This window comes from Varanus komodoensis, unplaced genomic scaffold (genome assembly GCF_004798865.1).
Source record: "Varanus komodoensis strain SLA01 unplaced genomic scaffold, ASM479886v1 scaffold7_3, whole genome shotgun sequence".
NCBI lineage: Eukaryota > Metazoa > Chordata > Lepidosauria > Squamata > Varanidae > Varanus > Varanus komodoensis.
The window spans coordinates 8809486-8836891 of record NW_025336480.1 but is presented as its reverse complement, the minus strand read 5'-3'; the positions used below and the strand labels follow the sequence as shown (position 1 = coordinate 8836891).

The 27406-nt window shown below is 43.1% G+C and overlaps 1 protein-coding gene across 3 annotated transcripts in view; it reads left to right on the top strand.

The window, feature by feature from the left end:
• SLC22A5 (solute carrier family 22 member 5) overlaps nucleotides 1-16857 on the top strand; it is a 32541-nt gene extending 15684 nt beyond the window's left edge. Inside the window, exons 3-11 of one of the 3 annotated variants that reach the window (XR_006417006.1) lie at nucleotides 314-468; nucleotides 1732-1903; nucleotides 5580-5706; nucleotides 8736-8836; nucleotides 11679-11893; nucleotides 12451-12633; nucleotides 13428-13563; nucleotides 14234-14491; nucleotides 16496-16857. Coding sequence is in view for 1 of the 3 variants with exons in the window: in XM_044454207.1 (XP_044310142.1) it covers nucleotides 314-468; nucleotides 1732-1903; nucleotides 5580-5706; nucleotides 8736-8836; nucleotides 11679-11893; nucleotides 12451-12633; nucleotides 13428-13563; nucleotides 14234-14321 (1177 nt within the window). In the remaining 2 variants the exon portion in view is untranslated. Of the gene's footprint in view, nucleotides 1-313; nucleotides 469-1731; nucleotides 1904-5579; nucleotides 5707-8735; nucleotides 8837-11678; nucleotides 11894-12450; nucleotides 12634-13427; nucleotides 13564-14233 lie in introns of those variants that run through there. The other 2 variants (XM_044454207.1, XR_006417007.1) reach the window with 2 other exon arrangements.
• Nucleotides 16858-27406: the final 10549 nt, after the last annotated feature.

Sequence of the window (27406 nt, the reverse complement as noted above, 5' to 3'; positions counted from 1 at the left end):
AGCAAGAAACTTTCAGATAGGAAAAATTACTTGACTTCTCTCTGCCCAAATCTGGAGAACTGGAACAAGAACAAGAGGGGGTTCTGAAAATGCATAGGTATCCTTTCAATCCTGAATGGAGCCTTCCAATCAAACCTGTAATTAACTTTCAGTGAGGATAATCCAGTGCTGATCATTCTTCATGTATCTTAAGTGAGGACATTGCTCCAGGCATTTGAAAGCTTGATGAAAATGAGTTGGTCCATGCTTTTTTATTGTCTTTACAAAGTCTCCCTAATCTTTTATTGTTTTGTTTATCTTTGTCCCATGCTAGGTTTGGTAGGAAGACTGTACTCTTTATAACAATGGGGATTCAGACTGGCTTTAGCTTCCTCCAAGTCTTCTCAACAAGCTGGGAGATGTTTTCCATCCTCTTTCTCATTGTTGGATTGGGGCAAATCTCTAATTATGTAGCAGCATTTGTACTTGGTAAGTAGCCATGCTAATAATTTGTAGCAACTACTTGGAGGAGGTTGGGATTGAACTTCTCTGGGAAATGGCATCAGTTAAACCAATAGTACAGTCTAATAGCACAGTTGACACAGAAGTAAGTCCCGTTGTGTCTAATGGGAATTAGTCCCACTTAGGTGTGCATAGGGATTGCAATCTAGGATGCCTGCATGATAAACTATTCCCACAGAACTGTTTTTGAATATTTGAAGCAAAAGCTTAGGAAAAACAAAGACTTGACACTAGACAAGGTAACACTCTATGGAAAAATATTAGAAAGGTATAGTGGTGAAGAGGCTGCAGAGGGGACCTGGGCACTAGTCTGCACTCAGCCATGAAGCCGCCTGGGTGACTTTAGGCCAGTCACTGCCTCTCAGCCTAACCTGCCTCCCAGGGTGGTGGTGGTTGTCAGGATAAAATGGAGAGGAGGAGAACATTGTAAACCACATTGAGTTCCTTGTACAAGGAGGGATATTGTATTTGGTTAATTGCTGTGAGCTGCTCAGAGAGCTTTGGCTGTTGGGAGGTATAGAAATGGAATAAATAAATCTTAAGTGCAGCGGCACATTTTCTCAGTGAGTGGTTCCTCTTTTATGCCTCCTTACTGACTCCACCCTCCAATCAGCATTGTCAATTTTGCTAGGCTTGACAATGAACATAGGTTTACCTTTTAAAGACTTTGCTCTGCAGAAAAGTATAAACTGGTAGGTTATTGCATACCTACAATACAAGTCTGAAATAAACACACATGGCATAAGACAGTATGATGAAACTGAAGCTGTTATACTTTGGGCACATTAATTGAAGGCAATACTCACTGGAGAAAGTAGAAGGCAGAAGAAGGGGAAAACCAACTGTGAGATGGATCAATTCCACAGCCTTGAGTTGCAGAGCTGTCAAAACCAGGACATTTTGGAAGGCATTCAGAGGTCACCATAAGTTCAAGAACTTGATGGCACATCTCAATAGCAATAACAGATATTCTTAAGGTGTTCTAAGGTTCCTAGTATGTTCTCTCATTGTTGAACTCTACACGTTAAGGCAGCCTTCCTCAGTTGTTTTGGACTTGAACTTTAGTCACCCTCAGCCAGCATGGCCAATGATCTGGATTTCTGAGAGTTGTAGAGTTGTAGTCCCAAACCTCTGGAGGGCACCCAGGTGGTCAAGGCTGTTTCAAGAAGTCTTATATAGTGGGATGTGTTTTAGTTACAATGCTAATCAACATTCACTTGTTCTGAACAGGTACCGAAATTCTGGGCAAATCAGTCCGTATTATATACTGCACTTTAGGTGTTTGCATATTTTATGCATTTGGCTACATGTTCCTGCCACTGTGTGCTTACTTCATCAGAGACTGGCGGATGCTGCTACTGGCTCTTACTGTGCCTGGGCTGCTGTACATTCCACTGTGGTGGTGAGTGTACCTTACAATAAGGGTGTTTACATTTGGAAAGCCCTGCCAAACCGGTGTCAGCCAGTGCCCTTAGTGAGGAAGCTCCATGACTCAAGTCAACCATCTGGCTGCCCATAAGCTTCTGAACTGGGAGAATTCCTGTCATTCAGTTGAGTGCAGAAGGGAGGCAGAGCCAAAGATTGTCCCCTAGTTTCTCCCACCCTCCAGAAGACATATACAGTGGTATCTTGGCTCACGAACGCTTCAGTTCACAACCAAATCAGGTTGCAAACAGAAATTTCTGAAAAATTTTGCCGCAGGTTGCAAACTCTGTATTGGGTGATGATCGTGAGCACACCTGCCTTCCCTGCATGGGCACGATCATGGTGGTGCTGGGGGGGGTGGGGGGAGATGGCCGCGATTGCGCCCGTGTTCCCTGCCTGAGCGTGCCGTGCCCGCCTCTTCCCCAGTGCACCCACAATCGTACCCGCCCCACCCCGCATGATCTCTGGGGGGTGGGGGAGATGGCCATGATCTTTGTTGTTCTTTGTCACTCTGCTTCAGATTTTTGTGAATAAAAAAAATAGTTGCAGAACGGATTAACCTTATTTACATTGACCCTTATGGGGAAATTTGACTTGGCTCACGACCAGTTTGGGTCTCGACCAGAGTCCTAGAAAGGATTAAGTTCGTGAGCCAAGGTACCACTGTATGAGTGATTTTATCAGCCTGACTCCTTTGCTCCTGTTCAAGCATAGGAGGGATTGAGGCAAAGCTGAGGGGTTTTGGAAGGGGCAGTGCACCTCAGCTGAGCCTCACGCCTCCCCTCCACATGGACTCCCCCTCCACATATACACACATACCAGCTTCAGCAGCACTTGCCATTTCAGAGCCATAGCTGGAGTGGAAGAAACCATGCCAGCTGCAAGTACAGGGGACGATGCTGCACAGCCGGGGTCCGACTTCCAACCTCGGAATGCATTTCTGAAGTTGGAGCTGAGACTCTGTCAAATCCTGTGACTGTTTAGACAGTGTCTAGTGGTCATAGGATTGCACAATTAAATTCTGACACAAACCAATAATACGTTGAAAAAATGTGCAAGGCAGAACCAACATTACAATTGACCTGTATGCATGCTTGCATCAAGATAGTATTGGTGTGGCCTAGCCTAGCCCTCATATAGATTAATTTCATTTTTATTCCTGGCTTTATTCTGGCAGCCAAGCTTCAGTGCCAAGTGTCCTGCTGTACAGAATCATGCTCTGCATATTGAAAATTATGTTTTCCTGCCTTGAAATGTAACTTCTGTTATATAGTTCTAGTTCTTTCAACAGCTACATCAAATGAAGTACTCTGGATTTAATCATTTGTACTGAACAATAGCCTGCCCATCCAGGTACTTTCATGACCCACAGGTGTGGTGGGTTAAGAACAACATAATCATAGGTCTTACATGCAACGGTTCTATACTGCAATCCTATAAGGCCAGTAACAAGGCCAGTTTCAAATAAATGTATCTATCATGGCTACCGTCATCCTTAAACTCCTTTATGCTGCTGCTTTGTTTCTTGAAAGTGCATCTCTATTTCATTTTTGTACCACCCAATAGCCACATTATATCCAAGACATTTTAACTTATGTGGGTTCATTAACAGTACAATTACTGTGATGTTTACTCAGAAGTAAATCCCGCTAGGTTCAGTAGAACTTACTACAAGGTAAGTGATTATAGGATGACTTACTGTTTTGTGAACACTGCTAAAATATACTAGAGGTCAGTTGGTCTTGCTTACAATCACAGATCTTGGTGTTCCTTGGAAGGCCCTTACAAAACAAGCCCATAAACTAAAATAAGGTAAGGGTTCATAACCCAAATAATTTAGGGAACTGTCCTATGGTCCTTAGATAGCATCTGGGGCACCATAGAATACTATGGATCCCCTCCTTTGCACCCAGACACAAAGCAGAGAAGGGGATCTGATTGTGGACCTTCCCAGCCCCTTGCAGCTATAAGGGAAGCTTCTCCTATAGGACAGCAAATGTCACTTTGAAGACTGCGTGTAGCGAATGTGAGTGTATACGAATTTATATTAACATCTAATAGTAAATTATATATTTCAATTTATATTTACAATCTCATTTAACAAAGCAGCCAGTTTGTTTGCTCATTTTAGTATTAAACATCATAATCATCATCGGTATTTCTGTATCGCCCAATAGCAAAAGCTCTCTGGGTCATGTACTACCATTATAAAATACAAAATAAAATGTCAGTGACAAGAACATATCATAACATTTCATTAAAAATGTAAGGCTGAATTTTAACTGCTTAAATGCTTAGACATAGTCATGCAGCTTGACCTCCTCAAAACAGCCAACAATGCTCGCCCCCCCCCCACTGCCCCCAGTGCTATTTCAAGCCATTAAATGCCTCAGCACAGAGGACAGTCTTAGTCTCATGCTGAAAAGACAGTAAAGTTAGTGCCAGGCAAGCCTCAGGCAGGTGGGATTATTCCATAATTTGCAAGCTACCACACCTAATATAATAGCATCTGTAAAGAGCTTGAAATCCCAGCTTAAAGTATACCTTTATAAACAAATAGAGCTATAACAACACTAAAATCAATAAATTGAAGCAGCATCATGATTAATTACCATTTATTACAAGCATATAAATGTTTTAAGCAAATAAAAAACAAAGTGTTCCTAAACAAGTGTGTTTTCACAGGGCATTTATATACCACCTTGTTTAATAAAATATCCTGATTTGATTTTCAGGGCAAGTTCATAAAGCTATCAGGCAGGAAATTGCATAGGTATGGGAGGTTGTTGACCTTTGTGCATGTGCAAGACATGACACAGCAGGTAGGCAGGTATGACCCTGAAGACAGTGAATGTCACTTTTCCCATCTTTTGTCTGCTTTTTGCTGGGAAGATCACCTGTGTCTCCCAGTCCTGTAGCCCACAGTTTTTCTTCTTTTTAGCAACTGTGAATAATCACTGATTGATTGATGGCCTCCTTGCTGTTCCTTCCCTTCCTATATCTTACGTCTTAACCTTTTAGAAGCCATCCATTCACATTTCCACAATTCAAAATATATAATTCTTCCTTTGGCTCCCATTTTTCACCTTTAATATCTCTGATCTGGATCTGGTAATATGGTGTATCTTATTTCCACCTTCACGGGCACTTTTTGGTTTTTCCAAGTTAGCTTTCCACTGTGGGAGCATATTCAATTCTCTGAGCGTGACCCATGCAAACTAAAAGTCTCATGAAGTGAACAGGATTCATACTTACAAGCATGATGTTGATTCTGTTATTGATATCTAAACAAAACAAACAGATGCTCCTGTATTTTGCCCTAGGTCATATCCTATGAAGATAGGACCTAGTTTCCACCAATGGAATAGTACTTTTCTGGTTGGAGCTTTTTATGACATGTTGGTTTTCATGCATAAGGCTTTGGTTTTTATTCATGAAATAATCCCTTATATATTTCACAATATATTGAAACTGTAGTCCAACTCCTGTAATATTTTAAAGACCCAGCTTTCTTAATAGGAACCACTTTTTCCATGGCAGAGTTTGTTTTAAAGTGTAGGAAGAGGGCAATATTTAAATTCTTTACTGTCATGGCGGCATATATGGGATAAATGCATTGGCTGTTGCATTGATGTTGCCTTGAAACACTGCAGGTTCATTCCTGAATCCCCTCGGTGGCTACTGTCTCAGGGAAGGATTCAGGAAGCGGAAGACATCATCCGGAGAGCTGCAGCAAAGAACCATGTGACGGCACCAGCAGTAATATTTGATCCTGTTGAGGTAAACTTGTGCCTGTATTTCATCAGTTGTCCAGTTTTTTCCTGACTCCTCCATTTGGGTATGGTAACACCTATGAAAACACTCTGCACCATGTGATAAAACCTGCCAAACCCCTTTCATAATGAGTTACTTTCATTTGCTTGCTGTGTTGCAGATATAAAAAGGCACTCTCAATCTTGTGATTGGGCAACAACCTGGCATTGTTTCCCAGCTTTCTAAAACAATGCAGCACCATTCCCATATTTTGTGTGTTAAAGTTATATATGATAGGCTTTTACCAGATTATCTGTTTGTAGCATAGCAGATGCACAGCTCCTGCTTGTTGGGTGCTCAGGTTTATAGATATCTTCCCTATTTTTGAAGTCATTTTCCCAAGTCATAGACCATAGTAACCCTGATTATGGGGTATATGTAAATCTGTCCCAGCCAAGAGACCATTACAACTTAGCATGTTTACTAGAATGAGGCTGGGCAGATGTCTTAGGAACATTCTGGATAGGGCTTTTAATATCTCCAGTAAATACCACCATTTCACATTGTCAATGCTGTGCTTACTGGGTATGTCTTCAGGCTCATTACCGAGGTGAGACGTCAGAGTGGTTCTCTGCAGTTCACCTAGTGAGTAGACAGTTTCAGGGCCTTTGGAGGGTTCTTTCTAGGCCAAACCTCTTTCTGTGTTGAGCATATGATATTCCTTCACAGAATGTTGATGCAGTGGAGCCGTCCACATACACAAGCTCACACAGTAGCACATATAAACCTTCCAACCAGCTTTTCATTAGTACTACAAAACTGTTTTGCATAGACTAAAATTGCAGGTGAGGTTATGCTTTGAACTGATCCTCAGAATAAGCCTTTAGGCAACTCATGATCAGCAGTAAACTTCCCAACCCAAACATAACAGGTTATGTTTAACCTGGCTAACAGGTGCTTGAGAAGTCACACTTAACTCTTCAGCTGGCTTCTGCCTGCATATAATTTGGATTCTTGGCTCTGGATAAGATCTAACTTGGTTTTTGAAGGGGTAAAAAAGAAACATCAGAAGCATAAATAAGAAGATTCAGTACGGTGATGCAAGAGAAGGCAGCCATGTGTAACCAAATGCATGGCCAAGACTTCACCGTAAAACAAGATTAAGTTGAAAATATTTTTTGCCCTACACAGTTTGTTTGCAGTCATCCTGTTGACTTATATCACAGATGCTTAGCCAACAGAAAATTGGCTGGAAAGGACAGGAGAAGGCTTTCAGTCAGGGATATCTAAACTGGAATAGTCTCTCAAGAGAGATTCGTTGCCTGCTTCTGAGTGGATCCTTGAGACTATTTTATTCAAGCAAGCATTTTTTTATGTTAAATAGGATTTTAGTTCTGCTGCTGTTTATCTGCTGATTCCCACACAGAATATGTATATCACATATTTCTTTCTAGGAAACTCACTTATATCTGGAAATTTTTCCTGGCAGGGAAAGAGCCGTTTCATGGGATAGCACTGTCCTTCCAATCAAAGCCAGGGCACTTCAGATTTGCTTTTGAGTAAAAATAGAAATGTTGGAAGATCCGGTTTCATCTGCTTTGGCCCTGAGGCAAATCCTTTACATATTAGCCAGCAGAAGTGGAGTGGTGATTGAACTCTAAATTACAAAACACTCCAGGATTTTTTAAAAAATGATTTAATTTATATCTTGTCTTTCTATCAAGAAAATGGCAGTCGGGATAACTATAATGGCACTCAGGGCTACTGTCTTCAACTTGTCCTGTATGTTGATATAAATTGACCTGATGTAGTACACATTTTTATGGCACTACCTACATGCTGTTCAACATGTTTAGTAGCCATGAATATGGCTGCTGAAAATGTTACACTTTCCTCCATTTTCTGTTGTTCAAAATCCACATTAAACTTGCAGGAAACTTCCGTGTAGTTGGTACAGTGAAAACTAATTGAAGACTTGCTTGAGAAGTTATTGGGGTAGAACAAAGAACTGTTGGTCCTCGGGAGACCACTTGAATCACAATAAAGCTTGCACAAAGGCTAAAATAAAGGTTCCCTGGTAAATCCTTACATAGATGCAGAACCATGTGTATTTATGTGCACACACAGTGCTCAACACAATCTACTTTTGAGTAGAATGAATTCTCCACTGTTTCAAGGGTGGTACCATCACAAACTGGCTGCTGTGCAGGTGCCCATTCTTAAAATGGCTGCTGGAACACCCATTTCACAAAAAGATAAATTATGCAGCGTACACCACCTGAACACATACACTTTGACCACACACTCCTAGTGCTCAAGGAGTGCACCACTCATCCCAATCACTTGTTTGTTTTCTACTTTTTCTATCACTGCCACTTTCACAAGCGCTCTCCCCCCTCCCCCCCCCCATAAATACATGCACACATAATGACAATCTTAAGGATAGAAAACACAGGTTGAAATGAATAGCACATGCCTTCCCTTCCCTCTAAAAAGCCAGTCACTATGATTCAGAGTATCTGAGATTGCAATCCAGTACACACCTCCCTTGGAGTAAATTCCATTTCTGTAAGTGGGACTTACTTCTGAGTAGACGTGCTTAGGATTGGACACAAATGCAGTCCTCAGTTGGCATCCGTGTAACCTTAGTTAACCTTGAAGGCATGTGAGATCTAATTTGTTATATATACAGCAGTGGGCATGGGAAGTAAGCAGACATTTGCAGAGGACATTATAAAACTTTTTAATTGCAGGCAAGGAAATGTAAGAATAATATATATTTATGGAAATTCAGAAAGCATGGTCATCAGATCATTTTGATTAAATGCCGGCATTTCTAGGAACTATCATTTAAAAATGCTCTTTTCTTGCATTGAAGAACTTGAAGAACTTTAAATGACAACAATATGGTCTTGGATGCAAGAATGCTTTCTTTTCACTAGACATACAACTGATATTTTCTACTACTTGCCAACCATTTTAAAAAGTATTCTAATGATACGGTTCTGGAGGGAAAAAGAGAGTTTCACATGTATGTGTTATGTTCCTGTCCATAGATCCAAGATTTTAATTCCCAGGACCAGAAGACATACAACATTTTGGACATAGTGAGGACCCAAAACATACGTTCTGTCACTATCATGTGTGTAATTTTATGGTAAGTATCTGGGCAAGACTCCTAGCACACTCTCTGATGTCCATAGCCCAGGAACCACATTTCTGAAAGCCTGCCACTCTAAGTTGATAAAATGGCTTATTTTACATACAGATAATATGGCATTTTACATAACCTTTGCATACAGAAGTGTATGTGGCACTTTATGGAGAACCATATGCAAATATTGGTGCTCCAATCAAAATCACAAATGTTTGTTACTCCTCTAGTATTTCATTCCTCTAGTATTTTTAATGTGTTCCTATGATTCACTCACCCTTAATAAGTCATGACGAAAGGGTTATTTGTGTGTTTGGGTGATTGCCACAACAGATACATCCTACTTTCTCTTGGAATTGGAAACAATAAAATGAGTAAGCTCTCACTGTTGCCAGACAGTATTGCTTCCTGTCACAAATTTAAATTATTCTCCATTTAAAAAAATCACTCCACATAAAAATTAACATACCAGGGGGACATTTTTAGAATACATTTTCTTAGTTTGCTAATTTTGAATGTACGGAAAGATTTGTATTTGAGGAAGCCTTCAAACAGTCATGCCTCCACCTGCAGTCTGAAGTCTTGCTATCTGCTAAGACAAGGCGGCTGGTCATGTATGAGCTTTAGGAACCACAGAAACTTGAGCAAGATGAGGATCTGTTTACATGGTAGTAGAGCTTAGATCATCAGCCTCATTATTTATTTCATTTCTATACCAATCTACAGCTGAGCTTCCAAACAAACAATACAAGGAATGACAAAAGGGTGATTCTGTGAAACACCTGCTGATCGCCATCCAGCCCAGGGGTGACCGAATAATTCTTTAAAGGCCTCAGAAAAGAAGGTCATCCTACCCTGGTGCCAAGAAGATGGCAAATTCAGTAGCAACCAGGCCACAGAGGGGAGGTCATTCCATATATCCCCTAAACGGCTTAGGCCCTGGTTATCTTAAGGAGCGCCTGTTTTTGCCTATCCAGCGTTGGAGATCTATGCAGGGGGGCCATCCCTTAAGGAGGACAGGGGGATGGCTGCTAGGAGGGCCTTTTCTGCAGCTGCTCCCCATATTTGGAATACCCTCCTCAAGGAGATTCACCTGGTGCCTTCCTTAATTTCTTTTTCGGTGCCAGGCAAAGGCCTTTAAAAAAAAATTAATAACTAATGCCATAAGACCTTTGTTTTGCCTCTTCTGCTTGTATTTTATTGTTATTTTATTTTCAGTGTGTTACTGGTTTTTATTGTGATTTTATTATGTTTTTATCTTGTAATTGTGAGCCACCCAGAGGTGCTGTGGCACAATTGGGCGTCATACAAATGTTATAGACAGAGCGATAGCTGGGGAGCCATGACTGAGAAAGGTGTTCCCCTTCTTGCCTCAGAGGTGCACTTGGAGGAAGGCCCCAGAGGCTGAGCATAATGTCTAAGCAGAGCACCGTTGGAAGGTGTTCCAGCAGGTATTGTGGTCCGAAACTCCTGAAGGCTCCATAGGTTAAAACCGTCACCTTGGTTTGGGACCAGAAGCATACAGCCAGCCAGTGCAAGCGGGCCAGAACCAGTTTGGACCTGTGGGTTCTGGTTAGTAAGCTGGCTGCTGCATTCTGTAGCAGCTGCAGCTTCTAAACCGTCTTCAGGGCAGCCCCGTGTAGGGTGCATTGCCGTAGTCTAATTTAGAGAATATTTAGAGATGAACAATATTCCCCAAGCACCACTTTTGGAGACAGCCCTCCAAATAGGAATGGAACCACTGCAGTGCGGTGCCCCCCACTCCCAGTTCAGACAGTTGCCCCAGAAGGATGGTACTGAAAGCCGCCAAGAGGTCCAGCAGTGTCAGCAGGGTGCACTCCCCTGTCTCATTCCCAGCATAGGTCATCATACAGGGCCAACAAGGCATTTTCCATGTCAAACCAGAACGGAACCCCAGTTGAAAAGGATCCAGATAATCAATTTCATCCAAGAGTGCCTGGAGTGGACTGGCAACCAAATCTCAAGAACCTTGCCAAGGAAGGGGGTCTTTACTATCAGCCTGAAGTTCTGACTTCCCAGTTCAAGGGAAGGTTTCCTCAGGTGTGGTCTCACCACTGCCTCTTCAAGGCAGCATGGAGCCTCTCCCTCTTGCAAAGAGGCAGTTGAGGACCTCCCTGACCTAGCTGGTTATCCTTCCTTGCTGGCTTTTATGCTGCCGGTGGGGGGTGGGGGGGGGTGGGATCCAGCACAGGTGTGGTTGCACAAACCTGTCCCAGTGCTTTGGGGGCCAATTACACCTCCCTGGGGGCCACAGCACCAGTGTGCACGGCTAAATTTTGACAGCAGCAACAAGGTGCAAATGATTTCACCAAGCAACTACAGTGGTGATGATTAACAGATAAATTCAATTTAAAACAAAGTGTGTGTTGCATTTTAACACTGCAGTTGACCTTTTTAGACTACTGTCACCGCCACCGAAATTTGCTGGCAAACTTCCAGTTTTGTCCTGCTTCCAGCACAGGACCGGGGCAGGGTGACCTTAAGACCAGGAGCATGCACACACAGTGTACCAGTTCAAGCATTTTTTCCTCCTGACAAAGGCGGAAAAGACTACAGCACAGCATGTCCAGACTTCTGTGGTGCAGGCCCACCTCTCCTGTGATTTTATGAGTGTGGTGGGGAGAAGGGTGCATGTCCTTGCCCAGTGACAGGAACCCAGCTCTGGAAGGGTTTCTCATGAGAACAGTGGCAGCTGAGGCAGTTGCTGCTATGGGATACTTGTTGCCACATGTTTTGCCACTTTTAAATAAAATAGGCTCCTAGGTCACTGCAGCACTGTTTTGAAGACCCTCCACACTGATTACAATCTAGATCTGTCTTTCAGGATGGTCATTTCCATAGGCTACTTTGGCCTGTCTTTGGACACTCCTAACTTGCACGGAGACATCTATGTCAATTGCTTCCTTTCGGCAGTAATAGAAGTCCCAGCTTATATCATGTCTTGGCTGCTCCTCCAGCAACTGCCCCGGCGATATTCAATGGTAGGAAGCTTGTTCTTAGGAGGCTGTGTCCTTCTCTTCATTCAGCTGGTGCCTACATGTAAGAACATTTTCTTGGCATAAATATTTTCTTCCTTTTGTAGATGTAATCCACAGGAACATCTAGCTTGACATCAGGGTGAAAATGCCATGGTCTGAAATAGCACGATGAACTACTGACAGCCTGTGCCAATTAAAACTTTCAAGAAAATGGAGGTCTGTCCCATTGGGTGGTCATTATGCCTGAAGATTGAAATAACATAGAAAGGGTACTCACAGTGTGTGGATGTGCTGTCAGCTCTCTTTTTATAGTAATCTGCCCTAGCATGCCAGCAGTCTGAACACAAATATGTGGGCTTTGGGCTTTATTTGATTTGCTGCTTCATCATAAACTAAATTCACACAGAAAAGAGTAAAATGTTGCATCAGAATAAATGGTGTCACTAGAGTCTTTATTGTATTTTGCTGAAATAAACCAACATGGCTAGTATCTCTGGATATACAATCAAAAATATGTAAAGTATGGAATAAGCAAGTAACAGCGGAGGCAGGAGAGAGATAAATGGTTACTGGCTTGACTGCAGAGTTGATGTCACACATCTTTGCTCTCCCTTGCAGACCTCAGTGTTGTATCTATCATCTTGGTGATGGCTGGAAAGTTTGGGATCACAGCTTCCTTTTCCATGGTTTATGTATATACCGCTGAGCTCTACCCAACAGTTGTGAGGAACATGGGAGTTGGTGTTTGTTCAATGGCCTCCAGATTTGGCAGCATCTTCTCACCTTACTTTGTATATCTTGGTAAGTGACCCACCACCTTACTTCCTGCCAGGCCAAGTGCCAGTGCCCTAACTTTTTAGTGTTACAACGACCTTTTCCCTTTCACAAAGTCACTTTCCAATACTTGGTTCTTCATCACACCTGAGAAGTCTCATCCCTTCCACTGCAAAAGAACATTAACAGAAGTGGGGAAGCTGACCTACCATCAATGACCTTTCTGTTGAGGAACCTCTGATAAGCTTCCACAAAATCTCAGGGGTTCTCAGCTTGAAAACGGTCGATGTAAAGCATCTGGACATTAATCACTCATTACAATATCATAGAATAGTAGAGCTGGAAGGGGCCATGAAGGCCATCAGGTCAAACCCCCTGCTGTTCCAAGAGACCAATTCACAGCACCCTATTCATAGAATAATAGAACAGAAGAGTTGTACAGGGAGTCTACCCAGGGTCGTACGGTCTCAAGGAGATGCCCTCCTTTTAGTACTGCCTCATTCAGAGATGTGTTTGGTGGCAACAGGAGGAAAAGCCTTCTTGGTGGCTGTTCCAGGCTATGGAACTCCCTGTCAAGGGAAGCTAGGTTGGCTCCATCCATTCTATCCTCCTGCCAGCAGGCAAAGATATTTTTATTCAAGCAGGCCTTATAAGCTGGCCTCTTGGTTTTGGTGCTATTTATTCTGTTGTTGTATTTTAATTAATTTCTGTTTTAATCTACTTGTACAGTAAGTTTCCTTTGGTGCCATTTCCTTGGTAGAAAGACAGCATACAAATCAGTCAATCTATCAGTATTGTTGACCTTTTGTACTTTCTGTTAGGTGCCTATGATAGATTTCTTCCATACATTTTAATGGGAAGCTTGACAGTGCTTGCAGGAATCCTGACCCTGTTTCTCCCAGAAACTTATGGTATACCTCTCCCAGACACCACTGAGCAGATGCTAAGGGTTAAAGGGTAAGCTGTGCATTGTTTGCATGATAAAAGTAAACATATACTCCAAGTAGTATTGGTGTGGGTCTTGTAAAAACATTGGGAACTGATATGATTATAAAAGACATTAGAACAAAGCAGTGTATTCCTAACAAAAATTGTGGCAAACTGAAATTAATTGCAAATGAAAAGAGGGAAAATATAAAAGCCTTGATACCTAAGATATACAAACCAAATACATTCCCATTATTTATTTCTCTTGTGGCTTTTCCGGGTTAAATTACACATTTAATTAAATACTCCTTTTAAGAAACCAGTTTCTGCTGGCCATTTTATTTTGAAAGAATATTTAAAATCATGTTCCCAATCCAAACTGGAGCTCTGCACCAGTTTCCCAGTGGGGATGATTTGCTCTGGATGTGGGGTGGAATCCAGAGCAACACTTCAGGCAGCTGCTTTGTTCAAAATAAAGCAGCCAAGCTGAAGAACTTTTAAAAAATGTGTATTTAGCATAACATGTATTTTTTGGACCTTTAATAAAGAAAAATCCTACAGATGTTAGTTTTGCACTTGGAATTTAGTCAAATCTGTTTTGTGCATTGTGGACAAGCCATTTCTTTGAATATGAGGTGAAATGTACCATAGCATTTTGGATGAGTTTTTGTTTTACATTTCCTTTTTTATTTATTTACAGAATTAAATACAGAAATGCATCTAAAAGCCAAATGAGCCCAAATGATAAAGAAGAAAATTCAGTGATCCTAAAAACCACATCTTTGTGATGAAACTGCCTTCCATACTATAGTATGAACTGAAAAGTACTCAATCAACCCTTTAATTTACTCCTAGAAAGAACTTTTTCCTATGACAATGCACTTATTTATTAAATTACATTCAGTTTTGTGAATGTAGATACTGTATATCCCACTGTGGGATCTCAGCAAGCAACTGGGTAAGTTCTGCGGGACAATGTCAGATCTCTTGGCCCATTTATAAGATAAATGGGGGAGCAGGGCATGGTTGAAATTCAGTGAACATTGGCCAAAAGTGAAGAGTGTTATGGAGTTCCAGTACTGCCATGCGTCAACATACAACTTGGGATGCTGCTTCTGTTTGTTCAGAAAACTTGAAGCATCAAAAGTTGTGGGTAATATCAGGATTAGTAGACATGAAATAAACCCTATACAAATGATTTTATGCAATAAAGTCAGAAGAAATCAACGCTGAATCTTTTTATCAACATTTGATGTAGAGACAGAAACACAGTTTTCATATGCAAGACATTGGCAGTTTAGTTTTGTTTGCAAAACTATTTTACTTAGTTAAGGTGTAGTTTTAAATACCACTAGTACATTTCTTTACATCTGAGAATGATGTTTTGCCTTATTTAGGCATATACCTTTTTTTAATAAACAGATCAAGTTGCATCTAATTTTTTTCTCTTTCAGTATTCGATTAGTTAAGTTGCCTCTAAGTTGCCTCTAACTCTGAAATGAATGCATACCTGTATTTCCGAGTTCTCTAATTTTTACTGAACTCTGCCTGAAATACTTCATACTAAAGGCCCAGTCCTATGCAGGCTTAGGCAAAAAAATGTCCTACATCTCCCAGCGTGCTGCAGCCAGCAGAACTGGCGCGGACTTGAAGGGCTTTTTACCATCTAAGCTTCCAAAGCCTGGATTCATTCTGTGCGGAGCAGAAGGTGCAGCAGTGGCCCTCTTGGCGAGCCTGCACCTCACGCCCTGCGTGTCAGCTGGGTTGCTTTGTTCAGCCACTGAGGTGAATTACCATGGAGGGGAAAGGAAGGAGGGAGGGGCAACATTGGGAGACGGCCTCATTCTTGCCTCCCCCCATCACAGCCCATGATCCCTCTTCAGTGCTGATTTCCAGACACACAGACTAGCACAGTTCCTTCCATGCTCGCTGCAAGCAGGGCAGACCGGGCCTCTGCAGGTAGAATCCCAGCTGCACAGTTGGAGGATCTCAGAGCTGGGGCTCCAGATAACCTATGGTCAGGGCCATGGGACTGTGCCCAAACTGTGTTACAATGCAGAATTTTATTATTTTAACTAAATGTGCTGATTTCAACTTGCCTAAAGCCCTAACATTGCCTTTACAGTAAGCATAGAGTTTGTTACTTTAAAGGAGTATCATGAAATTACAAAAAAAGTGTAATGCCTTAACCGTTGTGACAAAACTACCATGAAATTTTGTCCACCAATACTATGATGATCCATTGGTTACTCTTCTTTAAATAAAACCTGTAACTGGAATTACATTAAACATTGAATTACATTGTGACAGGCTTATATTACCTGTTTTGATCTATATGGGGTCCATTTTGAAATAGTTTTAAGAAATATATGGTAACATCAGATTAGACTTTGTTTTAATAATTTGTCAGCATCCTTGGAATTTATCACAGGTGATATATAAATGCCTTTAAATAAGCAAGATCCCTTTGTTTAATTACCAAGGTTCATAGAGAACCCTTCAGTAATGCAGCCATTTACAATCATTCCAAAAATAATATCACATGAAAATTACTATCTTATAAACACAGCACTCCTTCCTATTTCCCTAAAGACTGCTGCTGCTGTTAATAAAGCATATCAGTTCAGGAAGCACTTGTTGGTACCTTCATTAGACAGTTGGACTTTACATTTTTAGGTTGTGAAATTAGGAAGCACTACAAATTTCCCAGCACTAAAATACCTAAATCCAGTTTCTTAGAAACAGCTACTCTAGTCCCAGTAAGACTAACTTATATTCCTATGAGCTACTGTGGTGTAGCATCTGCACTTGTGCTAAAGATGGTGCCCATGGCATCACTACCAGGTATATGCAGAGTCCTTCGCTTAACACTCTTGGAAAGGTTTAACAGAACAATCCCATTGAACCTTAGAGAACATTGCAAGGGCTAAAGGATATTGTGGATTTCTCCTGTTGATTGTAGGCTGTGTTCTCCAGAGAGGAATAGCCAAGCAAAGATTTCCTGATGTAACCTCAAAGAGAATCAGGGAGGAAGAAAGGGAGAAAGGGTGTGGAGGAGAGCAGAAGAGTGGTGCAGATCCACTCCATGCAGCAGCCTCTCTGTTGCCACCCCCACCCACCAGGCAGTGAGGAAGCTAGACCGGCTGCAAGCAATGTGCCTGCAAAGTGCTCTTGCGATTGTGGCCTTTGTATATGAAAGTTGCATTTTCATCAGATTCCTGTTAAAATACTCATCATTGATTTTGAAAGTGTGTTCATTTGATATTTTCCTATTGATTGAATACATTATTCATTCCAAATAAAACTATTCTTTAAAAAACCTGATGGTGTCTTGGAAACTATCTTTCATGATGTGTAAAGCGTGCTTTCAAATATTTGGGGTTTTTTATTTTACTTGCCTCAGGTTTTCTGAGATTTCTCTTCATAATGTCCCTCTTCTGGTTAATTGTTTCAGTCTTTTGCTGTATCATCATTCTGTTCTTATATCTAATTCCTCTTGTAACTTCCTCTCACTTTTTTGTCTTCCTTCAATTATCCACTCTTTCAGTGGTCCAGAAAAGATAGGAAGAGGTGGCTTTTCCCCTTAACTGGAACCGCTGGTAGATTCTAGCTGTTAACATGTAGGAAGAGCATAAGAACATGTTTAAATTCAGGAGATACCATCTACAAATCTTCAAGGTATACTTCAGGTCTGAGTCACTATAAAATCATAGTTTCAAATGATTTAGTTAGTTATTAATTATACATATTCCAACATGCTTTTTTTCCTTGGAAAGGGATAAGAAAACTGTAACAAGCATAATTTTATATATGGCTTATTTGGGACAGAGGGGCAGTCAAAGTGAGCTTAAAAAGCTCCTATCAGTCAAGGAGCAAGTAGCATCAATGGCGCTAGTGGAGAAAAAGTGATTTCCTTCAGAACATAGTAGTGTTACCCAGATAAAAGCAACAAAAGAAACGCCAAGAGACAGTGTCAGGTATCTAATATAAACCTCCATGGCAAGGAGTCTCCCTCCACCTTAACAATCAAGTGTGGAGGCTTGTCCAATCCACCCAACACCCCCCTCCACACCCTTCCACAGCGTCCTTTTCTTTCAATCATCCATTACCCACATGGTTTCTGCAGGACAGGAAGTCCTTGTAGGTCATCCCCCCATGGCCAGTTGAAGAGCATTCTTGGATCCATGCTAGAATAGAGGTTTTAGCTCCACATGGGCCTTCTGTGCCTCATCCCTGGCCACAGTTGATGCAGGCAATTTCAGAGGGCTGGTTGGGACCAGTGTTGAACACCAAAGGATCATTTTCCATTTTTCTATAGTAACACATCTCACAATGTTGTTCAGGAGACAACAAAGCACCATCACACCTGAGATAACGTTTTCTGCATTGACAGGGAATCCCACCACCCCTTTAGGTTTCCAGGGACATGCTGCACAGGGAGATTTATGCATCTGTGGTGGTAGTTGAACTTCTTCAACCTGGCTGTTCTGTGGACCATCAGCTGTGACTGCAATGTGAAAGCTCAGTCACCCAGGATCAGGAGCAGATGGTCTTGTCTTTGACAATGGTCTGCAGACTTTTGAAGAAGACACCTTTCTCCAGTGTGGCAGCCAGGGAAGGAACGCAGAAGGTAGCTGTATCATGACTGTTCAGGAATTCCAGCATGCACTTCTGGAAACCTCCCCTTGGAGTCAGTTAAGTTCTGGAGTTAAACTGGAGTTAAACTTCTCCAGTTAAACTACTCTTCAGCCCTGCTTCTTTTGGTGGAAGGCACACCTGGTGGTCCAGAGAGAGTGATGGTGGGCATGCTTTTTATTAGTTATATGAATGTGTTTGTTCTACATTTTGCCTATTACATATTAATTATTAAATTATTGTATTATTATACTACTATTTTAATCATTGCAAGCCGTCCTGAGACATGTTTATCGGGAAGGACGGGATCAAAATGTGTTAAATAAATAAATAAATGCTGTGCAGAAGAGCAAAACTGGATGTGCTTGCCCAAGCTGGATAAGGCTCTATCATTCTGCAAGTAAAAGGAGTGAGGAATGGGGCCTTTCTAAATGGTGACTAGGTGCTCTTCATGTGCCACGAGTGTACTCACGGGGCTTGGAAGGGAGAGATTCTGGTTCCTGCAGTCTGGCCAGGCATAATGACCCTGCAAGCAAGGGGGTGCTCTGTCAAAGGAGAGGGTGGTTGGAGGGTGACTGGGGTGGGATGCATAAGTAGCCCCTTTTTTCGGCTGCTCTGAAAACCATGGGAAAGGATTGTGATAGTGTGTGGACTCCTGGGCCTCTGGGCTGGCTCTCAGGTTAATTAAAACGCCCACTTCTTCAGCCCAAAAGTAGGAGCCACTCTCTTCTGGGCCTCCTCTTGCTCCCCTTCTGTTGCTCATGGCTGTTTCCTCCAGTGATGACTGGAGGATCTTGGGAGGCTGCAATGCTTTGGGAGAAGAGGCTGGATAATAGGGAGTGGATGTCAGCATCCTCCCCAGCATCTGTTCAGTCCAGGGACTGGGAGGGTTACAGTTACTTAATCCTAAAATGTAGGTTAAATAAAATACAGTCATGGTAAAGATGCAAAAAGTTCCATGTGGTGTGAGGAAAGGGGACAGGACCTCTCCGTAGTAGAACATGCACTCATCTAGTGAAGCTGGGTGGTGGGACCCCCAGGACAGAAAAAAGGAAGCATTTCTGCACAGAGTACGGAGTCAAAATAGGCACTCCAGCACCTCCCTCTGGCAGGTAGAAGGTGTAGAGTGGGCATGGAGTCCTCCAGTTCTTGTTCAAAGAAGAATCCATGATGCACCATGCTTTCTTTTTAAGCTATGTAAACTGAGGGAGCAACATTAAACTTCCGTAAGCAAGGCAAACGGTTGATTTTGTGTGAGATGTGGAATGCCAGCTTGGGGTTTCTTGCATGGGGGCTTGGAGGCATTTCACTTCTTGTTTCAGGTTCTTATGTATATCATGTGACTGGGTGCACTCACCGTTTCTTTGGAAAACTGCAGGGGTCAGGATTTCAGGGGTAAAGGGCTGCGCAGAGTCAGGCACTTGTGCTTGGGGTAAGTGACCTTGAACCCCCCAACAATTAGTTCTATGAACGAGGGGGCCCTTTTCGCCATGCTTTGCCTTAAGTGCTTTGCCTGATGCCTGGCCCACAGAAGGCACATGCACTTCTGTCTTCTCAGACTGGTTTTTCCTTGTCTGTTAGCCCGCCCTATTTGCTCTTTCTCTGCAGAATGGGACAAAGCAGTGCAGAAAGAAAAGTGAAAGCAGCCGTAGTCAGTTTTTCTGTTTTCATCTGGCAGTCTGAGGTTTTCAGTTGGCAGCATCAGATACAGAAGATCAGGCCGTCATGGAAAATGGGCTCCTTTACACATCTAGAAATAGTCAGACCTGCTAGTTCTACCTGGATTGAGGCTTACTAGTGGCTCTCATTCCCTCTGACTAACTGACCACCTAAAGGTCTTTGAGGACAACCAAAGAGAAGAAAAACTGCATTGGCTAGTAATGCAATGGTTTCATACAGCACTAAGAAAGCAAAAGTGCATGAGGATTATTCTGGAGTGGAAGACCATCTTTTAAAAGCCTATCGGAAGAGAAGGAGCTCTGGAAAGATAAGTAGCTAATAGAACCAAAAAGATTGGGGAGGGGAAGCTGGTGGGCCTGGTCCTCCTCATTTGCATTGGGGAAGGAGGGTAGTGGTCTTTCTTTGTCCCTCATCTGCCACCATTTGCCTTATTGCAGATGAAAAGTTCTGTGAGACCCAAAAGCTAGCTTAATTATTTGCTGATTTGCCCTCTGGCCCTAGACAAATTATGATGATACTTTTTAGAGTCTAATACAAAATTGTAAGGTATACTATGGAAGAAGATACAGTGTAGTCAGAAAGCTGTTGTCCCATCACTTCTATTTTTCTTGGAACCTTTGTGGTTGTCACCCATCTGTTTTCTGACTTCAGGGTCACTTTCTCTTCTTCAAGGCCTAGGGGGTTTGGATACCTGTTCAAGATGAGTTTGTTTGCACTTATCTCTCATAAGAGCTTCTGTGCTGTTGTTCTGCTTGTGTGTGCACTTGATAGGTCCAGTAACCCTTTAGTCTAGCTCTTACCATCTGTAACTTGGGGCAGTGGGTGGGGACCAGGATTATATGTAGGTACACAGAATAGGCATATACCATGGATCAGTCTTAAATTTAGTGGAGACACCAAAAAGTAGGGAGGCACTTCATGAGGGTTTCAGATCTTTTAAATTATAAACTGCTTTTTAATTGTTTCTTAAAAACAGAACATTTAGGGGAAGCACACCCCTGCCTGGCTACAGGCTCACACATCATTTGTGGAACTGCTTGAAATTATCTGTGCAGCTTGTCTAATCAAGCAACATCTGTATTTTATTTTTGTAGCATACACACACATTTAGACGTGACTAATCCTGCTGCTTTGCTTGTGTGGTTTATAACTGAAATAAGGTGCTTGCTGTGGATTATGCATTTCAGAATAAATTTCCTCTGTGGGTTGCAGATGTGCATTTGAAATAGTAAGACTTTTAACGGCAAAGGATGGAGAATGGAAGCCTGGCAGAGAAAACTGCCGAATTTTGCAGAAAAAGGCAGGTTGGAAACCCCCTCACTTTCCTTTTTCCTCTAAATATCAAAAGTGCCCCCTCCTGAGGCTGCTTTTGCTTGTGCAGACTACCAGAGCTTTGTTCCTCTTGGTATTTGCATGACTATGACTTTCTTCTTGGTCCTGTTTTTAACATTTAAGCTGCTTTGCTTAATTTGGTCTTTGCTTTGTTGTGACAAAGTTTTAAGTCCATGGACCTGGCTGCAGTGAGTGACCAGGGACCAGCCCTGCATGAGTGCGTGGGATTGTGAAGGGGCTGACTCAGTTTCCATATGGGGGGAGGATAGTTCACAGGGTTCAGCCTCCTCCGATGTGTCGTTCCCCAGATGATTTGGATGGTAGCTCCCAGGATTGCTGATGACAGCCATGTTGGTTGGGGCTGGCAGAGGCTGATCAAGAACATCTGGAAAGTTATCAGAATGGAGAAGGCAGTATGAAGCAATTACTTTTCAGTGTTGGCCAGTTTTAAAGAGAAGAGCCCTTCCAGAAGCTTTGTCATCTTTGTGGGAAGCGACAAGTATTTAGAGTGTGGAGATTTGCATGTAGTTCTGTTTGTTGGAATTTCCTGCTGCCTTTCTCAGGCATCCAGCTACCCATAGCAGAACTACATTTCTTACTATGATCTGCCAGCTCAGACATCATGCTACCACACAGTTCACATGAGCCACAGTTGGAAACCCACATCGAGCCATCGATTCAAATTCTGATTGACCAATTATTGTACATAGCAGTTTGTCCACTCAGAAACCAAGCCTTTTCCACCCAGATTTATTCCATGTGCATGCTGAAGGCATAGCGGGTGGAGGAGAAGATACACATGGGAGGATGGGGGCAGTGGGGGGACACCCACTACAGGAGCAGTGCTACAGGTAGAGGACTGTTCTCCCCTCCGTGCAATTAGTCTGTGAATGGAGGCGACCTTATGAAAGGCTGTCATGTCATGAGCTCATGCTAGAGAGAGAAGCTGTGGAACGGGGTCAAGAGAGGCAGGGGAGCAACTGAGCAGGGCTAATGGGGCATCTCTCCCTCTCAGAATGGTTGCCCTTTTGCCAAAGCTGAATGGAGCATTCCCTCTGGCAGCATCCCACTGAAGCCACTCCTCTCCCCGAGGGCAGCACTGCAAATCTGCCACAAACTGGAATACCTCAGAAGAAAGCAGCACATTAAAACATTGTGCCAGAACTGGTCTGAGGGAATCCAGCCAGAGTGGCTGACACAGTGCAGAGAGGATGGCCTGGGGACACGGGCCCTGACATACCAGTGAGTTAGGCACTGCAACACTGGCAAACTGAGCTCCTCCCTGCTGTGTGATTTGCTGGTCCATTTTTAATATAACTGACACACATAAAAATATAGTTTAGCTGAATGGTCTAAGGAGCGAGTAGCTGTTTTCCAACCGCCTAAGAACAGCCCTGCTTCCTACAGGCTAAAGTAAACAGAAAGGACAGCCAAAGTAAACATGGCCAGAGCGCTCATGCTGGGGAAGTTATAGTGACACAAAAGGCTGTTGCAACCCTAACTTCCTCACACATATGCCCTGCAATTCATGGTTGCAAAGAAACTGGTTCTTTCCCTATGCATCACAAAGGCACCTTCTGCATTTGTTCTGATATGCAGGTGGAATGGGAAGCCCTGGTGGATGGTTTTTGCTGCAGCACCAGTTGTGGCTGAGGAAGAGACGTCAGCAGTGTTATTGTGCTGCAAAGTTTAGAGTGGTACCTTGGCTCACGAACTTAAACCGTTCCAGGACTCTGGTCCTGACTCAAATTGGTCATGAGCCAAGTTAAATTTCCCCATAAGGTTCAATGTAAATAAGGGTAATTCGTTCTGTAAACATTTTTTAAATCAGAAAAATGTGAAGCAAAATGACAACAACAAAGATAGCGGCCATCCCCCCCCCCCACCCCAAGCACAAGTGCAGCCATCTCCCTGCCCCACATGACTCCCAGCATGACTGAGATCGAGCCCATCATCCCTGCAGGCACTCGTCATCCTGGCACGCTGGGGGGAGGGGAGACACGGGTGTAAATGGCACGCTGGGGGAGGGAGATGGGTGCGATCATACTGGTTGGGGGGGCAGGGGATGGCCGAGATTGTGCCCATTTTTCCTGCAGGGGTGCGCCTCTGATCTCACACGCCTTCCCTGCACAAAAACAACTGCAATCGTGGCCATCTCCCCACTCGGGGTTGGGGGAGATGGCTGCAATCTTGGTCGCCACCCAAAGCGGTGTTTGCAACCCAACCCGAGGTACCACTGTATTTTGCAAAATAGACCTAACTGAATTTTTATATTAAATAGACTTCTATGCCTTTTTTAAAAAACAGGTCAGTTATATTAAAAAAAGACGAGCAAATTTAAAGGAAAACCAGAAAGGACTCCTGAGCAGTCAAGAAGCCCAATAGCAAGGTCCAAGTTGTGGTCACAGAGCTGGCCAGGGTGAGGAACCAGACGTACCTTTGCAGACAGGACAAGGGTGTGGTCATGAACGAGCCACAGGCCAAGAAAAGGGCAGGGTACACAGCGCCAGCGCGACCAGGTGCAGGAGCTGAACCACAGCTGGCCAGAATACTCACATTGCTGAGGCAATGCAGCAAGGTGGGATACAGGGCACAGCAAAGCCGAACATGGCAAAAAAAAAGAGAGAAAAGAATGCACATGTTGATGCAGGCTACGTACAGTGAGGCAGGATCTGGGTTAGCCAAATTGCAAGCACTGCAGCAAACAGGAGATCCTGTACTGCTGAGACAAGTTCTGGGGAGAAGAGCTTGCTCTGACAGAGCTCTTCTGCCAGGTCTCCCAGTGGATACACATCAGGAGGCCAATTGCTCCAGCAGGGCCTGGGACCAACCCTGCAAACACAGTGGTGGTAGTTCTGGGTCTGGCCAGCAGAGCAGCCCAGCTCCTAAATGATGGCATAATAAAAACTAGAGTCTGCCAAGTGTATACCATTAGAATCCTTGCAGCAGACAGTTAGCTTAACTTGAAATCCTTCTGCATATCTTCCTTCCATCTCACATCTATGGACTTGACTGATCTTCATGTGTGGGCTGGACTACAGCGGCACCTTTCCCAGCCCATCAGCCTCCCTTCCAAAAAGATGGGCCACTGGATTTTCCATGTGATGATTACAGAGCAAAGCCCTGTCAATGCCTGTCGTGCCTGACGCCCCGGCAGAGAAGTCTACTCGCGAGGAAGAGACAGGAGCTGGCAGTGAGAGTTTGGCATTTGACCAAGGAGACTTATATTTGAGAACCAATGCTCAGATGGTCCAGACACAGCCTGACTCTCTGGCTGCTGAGCAAGAAACCTCTCATCCACCTCATCCCTTGGCCCCTGAGCACCCCCCCCCCCCCCGCAGACCGAGGGGGAAGTGTCTGAGACCGTAGCTCCCTCTGACTCTAGCTCTGGACTGCCTGAGAAGGATTCACCTCCGGCTCCAGACCCAGAAGCTGCTGAACAGGGTTCAGCAGAAGAATTAGCATCCGCCTGGGACAGAAGAGCCCTGAGGAGACGGAGCCAATTACCGTGAAGGGACAAGGCTCTGTCACGCCCTCGGGCGGAAAGATGAGACAGGAAGGTTAGCAGAGCTTATCAGTTACTTCGTAAATCTTGTAGAAAGTAGCAATAAAAGTTTATAGCTGATATACGGCCTGCTGTGTGAGTTAATTGAAATGTGAGACCACCTCACGACAATGCCTCATGATTTGGAAAGGTCTTAATAGTATGAAACTTATTCTCACTCTTACCTGCACAACCCCCTCTTCACATTAAAACAAAAATCAGATTAGAATATGCTGATTTTTTTAATTTTACTTAGGCAGCAGAATCCAGGATTAAATATCAAATATGATGGGATATGTAACTTCTTTGTTTGTCACATCACACGAAATTGGTACTGTTGCTTGAATCTTTTTCAGAGTTAAGCTGGTAGAAGTGATTTATCATCATTATCATTATGCTGGGTTGTACCCAGTGTTTGTCCTATGTCGAGTAGTCCTATTGAAATGAATGGGATTTAGGTTAGAGTTCTACTGGATGCAACTCAGAAACTAACCATAAAGCTAAAATAAAACTTTCCTGAGCTGCATATCTGAAATATAAGTCAAAAATTAGATTCTTTTTGTCTTTGCCTGTTAAAACCTATGCCTTGATCAAGTTCCCTGCCATGTCTTTCCATTCTCTGCACACTTTTCTAGAAGTGTGTGGTGGTCGGGAGATGGGTAGGGAAAATACTGCCAGCTTTTCCTCCCTTAGCCTTTTCCCTTGTGCTTGGGAAATGGGACGTTGTTTCTAAAAGCTGTTTCTCGCTGTGTACTGTATCTCCACTATAGTGCAGCTCCACCTAGCGGTTATGTAGCAGAAAAGCAGAAAACAGAACTGGTCTCCGCAGAGCTCAGGTCACAAGTAGGAAAGCTCTGTGCCTAAGAAATAGCTACCCAAAGACCTGTGTCAGCAAGTGGATCCATAAACTTGGCAACTGGGCCTGAAGAACTGTCTGTCAAGAGGAAAGCCCCCCGCCCGGATAAAGTCAGGAAAGGGAAGGGGAAAGAAGCATCTCAATACATTTTCAACTGCAGTTTCAGTTTTACCCCCACCTTTTCTTGAGATTACAACGCCTGTCTTAACATCTTTGTAATTCCCATTTTGATAGCCACTGCCAGCTGCTTCCAAGAGTCCAAGCCACACCTGGGGGCAGGAGTGTCTGTCTGCAGCAAATGCCACAGACTCTCAATACTGGGGAACACAGAAAAGTAGAAGCCATCCCCTTTCAAAAGAATTGCAAGCTGTCAACATTTTCCTTTTAAAATATTTGTTCCTTAATCCTCAAATTCCTTTTAAAATGTTTGTTTGTTTGTTTGTTTTTCCCACATGGATACATGCATTTTTCTTGCATATGCCCCCTGGAAAAAAATATCTCAGTGCCTGTCCTGCCCCCAAACAAAATGCTGGCAGGGAAATGCTGGAAGTTGTAGAAATCTTTTCTGACTAAAGCTGCACGAGATTGTGACCTAGTTAATATATTGAAGAACGTGGGCAGCATCTTGCTGGGAAACAGCTAGTCCACTCCAGCCAGCTAGATGCCTCCAGGAAGCCCAAGAGCATTTGATCCTTTCCAGGGTCAGTTATTTGCTGGCATATTGCTCCTAAGAAGAAGTGAGCTAAATCAACCCAACGGCCCTTCTGGCCCACCTTTGCTGCACACAGCAGCCAGCCAAGAGTCTGTGGAAAGCCCACGAGTAGGACATGTGCAACAGCACCCCCACACCCATGTTCCCCAGCAACTGCCTGCCTACCTCTGATGCAAATGCATGATGTGGCCAGCATAGCTTGCAGCCACTGATTGGCTTATCTTCTGCGAAGGGCTCCTGACTGCAAATGTTTTCTTTAACTCTCAGAGCTAAGTAATAGCCAAGCTTCGCCCTTTCCTCAGGGCATTTGTCCAATTTCCTTTCCAATCCATTGTGTGGCAGCAAATGTCATACATACATAAAGCATGAGATACCTTTCAATGAATATATTTCTGGACATTGTGCAGAAACATAATAAAAGGATAGTGGTAAGAATGAAAACCGTGCTAGCGCAGTGACAAAGAGGAAATGAAGCAGCATGAAAATGTCAGAAGAATCAGAAAGTGGAAAGCAGCATATAGTGTGACAGATGTTCAAATACTTGGTGCTGAAAAGACAACCCTGCCTAATGGCTGAGTCTGTACTGCTGCGTTCAGAGGCTTCGGTTCATATTAGCGTAAAACTATTCATATGAAGAAAACTGTTAAGCATTCTTTAACAGATGAAATAGAGGCTGAAATTCTAAATATCCTCATTTGAAATCAGTGATTAGGATTTAACTATGATCTGAAAGACGAAGGGTGCTATATAAACTTGCAGGGGTGTGGTGCATGGATGATGGAACAGAAGGATCCTACAAAAAGTGTGTAATGCAAAAAGAAAAAAAGTATTTATTAGACATCCCTCAAAATAAAAGATTGTCTGTGACTCTTAAGTGGCTGTCCCTTTCTTCATCTAGCAATACTGATCCAGGAGAAAAGATGCAGGGGCACTAAACATGTTCCTGTGTCCCTTTGCTAGGAAAGTTCCATGTGGTAGCTCTCCTTGTGACTGGATAATATTGACCGAAGTTGGCAACGTGTGAATTACTTGGAGAATTAGTTAAGTGAAGTAGAAGGTACCCAGAAAGGCCCAATATTGCTACAGAACAGCCTTCCCTCCACCGTGGCTGGAC